The sequence below is a fragment of the Littorina saxatilis genome, linkage group LG1 (genome assembly GCF_037325665.1).
Source record: "Littorina saxatilis isolate snail1 linkage group LG1, US_GU_Lsax_2.0, whole genome shotgun sequence".
Lineage (NCBI taxonomy): Eukaryota > Metazoa > Mollusca > Gastropoda > Littorinimorpha > Littorinidae > Littorina > Littorina saxatilis.
The window spans coordinates 41,809,596-41,812,095 of NC_090245.1; the positions used below are offsets into that span (position 1 = coordinate 41,809,596).

General features: G+C 41.5%; 1 protein-coding gene across 1 annotated transcript in view; it reads right to left on the reverse strand.

Moving 5' to 3' along the window:
• Positions 1–2,500, reverse strand: part of LOC138969841 (lysosomal phospholipase A and acyltransferase-like) — a 6,225-nt gene that overhangs the window by 3,591 nt on the left and 134 nt on the right. The window contains exons 1-3 of the mRNA XM_070342579.1: positions 2,472–2,500; positions 2,211–2,331; positions 1,113–1,465 (exon numbers count right to left, since the gene is read on the reverse strand). The exon at positions 2,472–2,500 is cut by the window's right edge and continues 134 nt beyond it. Coding sequence (XP_070198680.1) covers positions 1,113–1,465; positions 2,211–2,331; positions 2,472–2,500 — 503 coding nt within the window. The remainder of the gene's footprint in view (positions 1–1,112; positions 1,466–2,210; positions 2,332–2,471) is intronic.

Sequence of the window (2,500 nt, forward strand, 5' to 3'; positions counted from 1 at the left end):
ACACACACACATTCACACACACACACACACACACACACACACACAACACAACACAACACAACACAACACAACCCAAAGCTGATAAGGAACTAAACACGTACGAGGGTCGATCAAACAGTTTCCAGCCTCACAAAGAAAGCTTCCAATGAAACTGGTGGTTGATTTCGACATGTATTTCAGTTTAAGGATGCTCGTATCTCGTCTTAAAATATGCACGGTGTGTCAACTGATTCCGTTCATACACCGAATACAAATTCAATACATCTTATGGTTCACATAGGTCCAATATCACTCGTAGGCGTACTCTGTGCTATATGACGACCACTGGAACACACATAACTTGAAGTGGGGGCCTGTTTCTGCCTGATCTAACGAATGTGTACAAACGGAAACGCTTTTGGTACGAACTGAAACATGCACTTTTGTACGAACGGAATCATGGCGTACAAACGGAATCTGCATGTTTTCAAAAGACAAGTGATTGAACAAAAGCCATGGGTTTCTACAAACTTCTGTTCAAGCGAAATGTAGTAACAGGCAATGGTTTGGGGGATCATGTGCAAACCAGGGGTCAGATTTGATAACAGAGCGAGAAAAACAAGAAAATGTTTGTTTAAAAATCAGGCAATTCTGCCACGTTTGGCCCGCGTGTGTTATCATGAGAATTACTAGCACCTTGGTACTTATCGTACACATATAGCCCAACCAATTAGCTACCTAATTCTTGCAATATCACAAAAGTGCGCTTCCCACACTACTTACTGCCACGTTTTTTTCCCCAAGCAAGGGCCGAAAATGAGGCAGTATGAACGGAAACATCCTGCGTACGAACGGAAACATCCGGTGTATGAACGGATTCAGTTGACACACCGTGATATGGACAAAAATATGGTGGTTTTCATGATCGCGCAAACAACGATAGAACTTTACCTAAACCGGTTTAACTGAGACTTTGCTTTTTCCTGGAACTGAGACAACACGTGGTGGTGGTGGTCATAATACATCTACGTTAGCTTGATTTTTCACACAAAAGACCCAGTCCTTGAAATCCACCTGGTTGCACGCACTCTTCATTAATAACAGTGAATACAGGCTCTGGTATGTAAACTCACCGTTTTTCCATGTATTTTTGATTCCTGCTATCTTTTTAGCGTAGTCTTTAATTTTCGATCCACAGAAGTCAAACAGACTCAAGCCTGCACCCAGCCAATGACCCACATGGTTTGCTCCTTTTTTGTTGTGCAACATCTTCAGAAATGTTTTGTTCATCCCATCAAAGTCGGAGTCGTCCTCGTAAAACTCTTCTCCGTCACAATCGGAGGACGTCATCTTCGGGTAGGGGTTTGCAAACGGGTTCCAGGAAGTGACCAAACCGGTTAGAGATTTGGGATTGCCGAAGCCGCATGCTTTGACCGTGTGACCGCGATCATCGAATGTACTGCCTGTGCTTGAATTCACGTTTAACCTGAAAGTAAACCAAATATGAACTTAGGTAACAGTTCAGAACATTGTCGCAAATTCAAGGAGGCTATTGCCAGGTAGGCCTACCAGTCTCTACAGTCAGAAAGAACCGTGGTTGTGTGTAGAAAAAGATGCAAAATCGTGAGGGAAAGCGATACATTGACTTAGAAATTCGATTCATTCCGTACACTAGTTTCAAGTTAATGAAGCATAACCGATAGGAGGCCTGTTGACGAACAGACTTAATTAAAAAAAAAACTTTTTTTTTTTTACATTTTTATTTGACCACAAACAGATTTATTATATCCTATGAACTGCTTCGTTGTCTATGTTATTTTCACTCTAGAAAATTACACGCACGCTAGAGACCGGGGTGGAGACTGAGGGCAATAGTTCTACTCTTGATCTGTGTAAGCTTCGGCGTAAAATAATCAAATACATTTCAATGCTCTGCAATCCAATCCAATCCAATCCTATCCAATACTTTATTCATACTAGTACTATACGTGTTGTTTTACATCATAAATGTTATACAGTAATATTTATTATTATAAGCTCCTACCCCCACCCCCAAACCCCCACCCCCCCCCCCCCCACACACACACACCTCCCCCATCTCCCCCCCCCCCTTGTGATCTTGTCTAGCAATTCATATGGTGGAGGGGGACGAGGGAAAGAGACGCAGACAGACGGACAGACAGGGAAGAGAGTATTAGTACAAATAGATACTTATACTGGTGTATACACACTTCATGTCTTCCACCAGTGAATCGAGTTTGAAAATGGTTTTGTGAGGATAGACCCACAGGCTTCTGTAAAACGGTTCTTTGCCTTTCTTGTGCCATAACTGACTTGCTCCAAGTCCTGGTACTGTAAAATACAATAGATAAATCAATCAATCAATGAATAGATAAATAAAAAATAAATAAAATAAGAATAAGATCAAAAAAATAAAATAAAGTTTCACGCAAACTCAAAGTTCCAATCTTGACATGCTGTACAGTACTTACCCAATATGACGGGATGTTTGGACACGCCG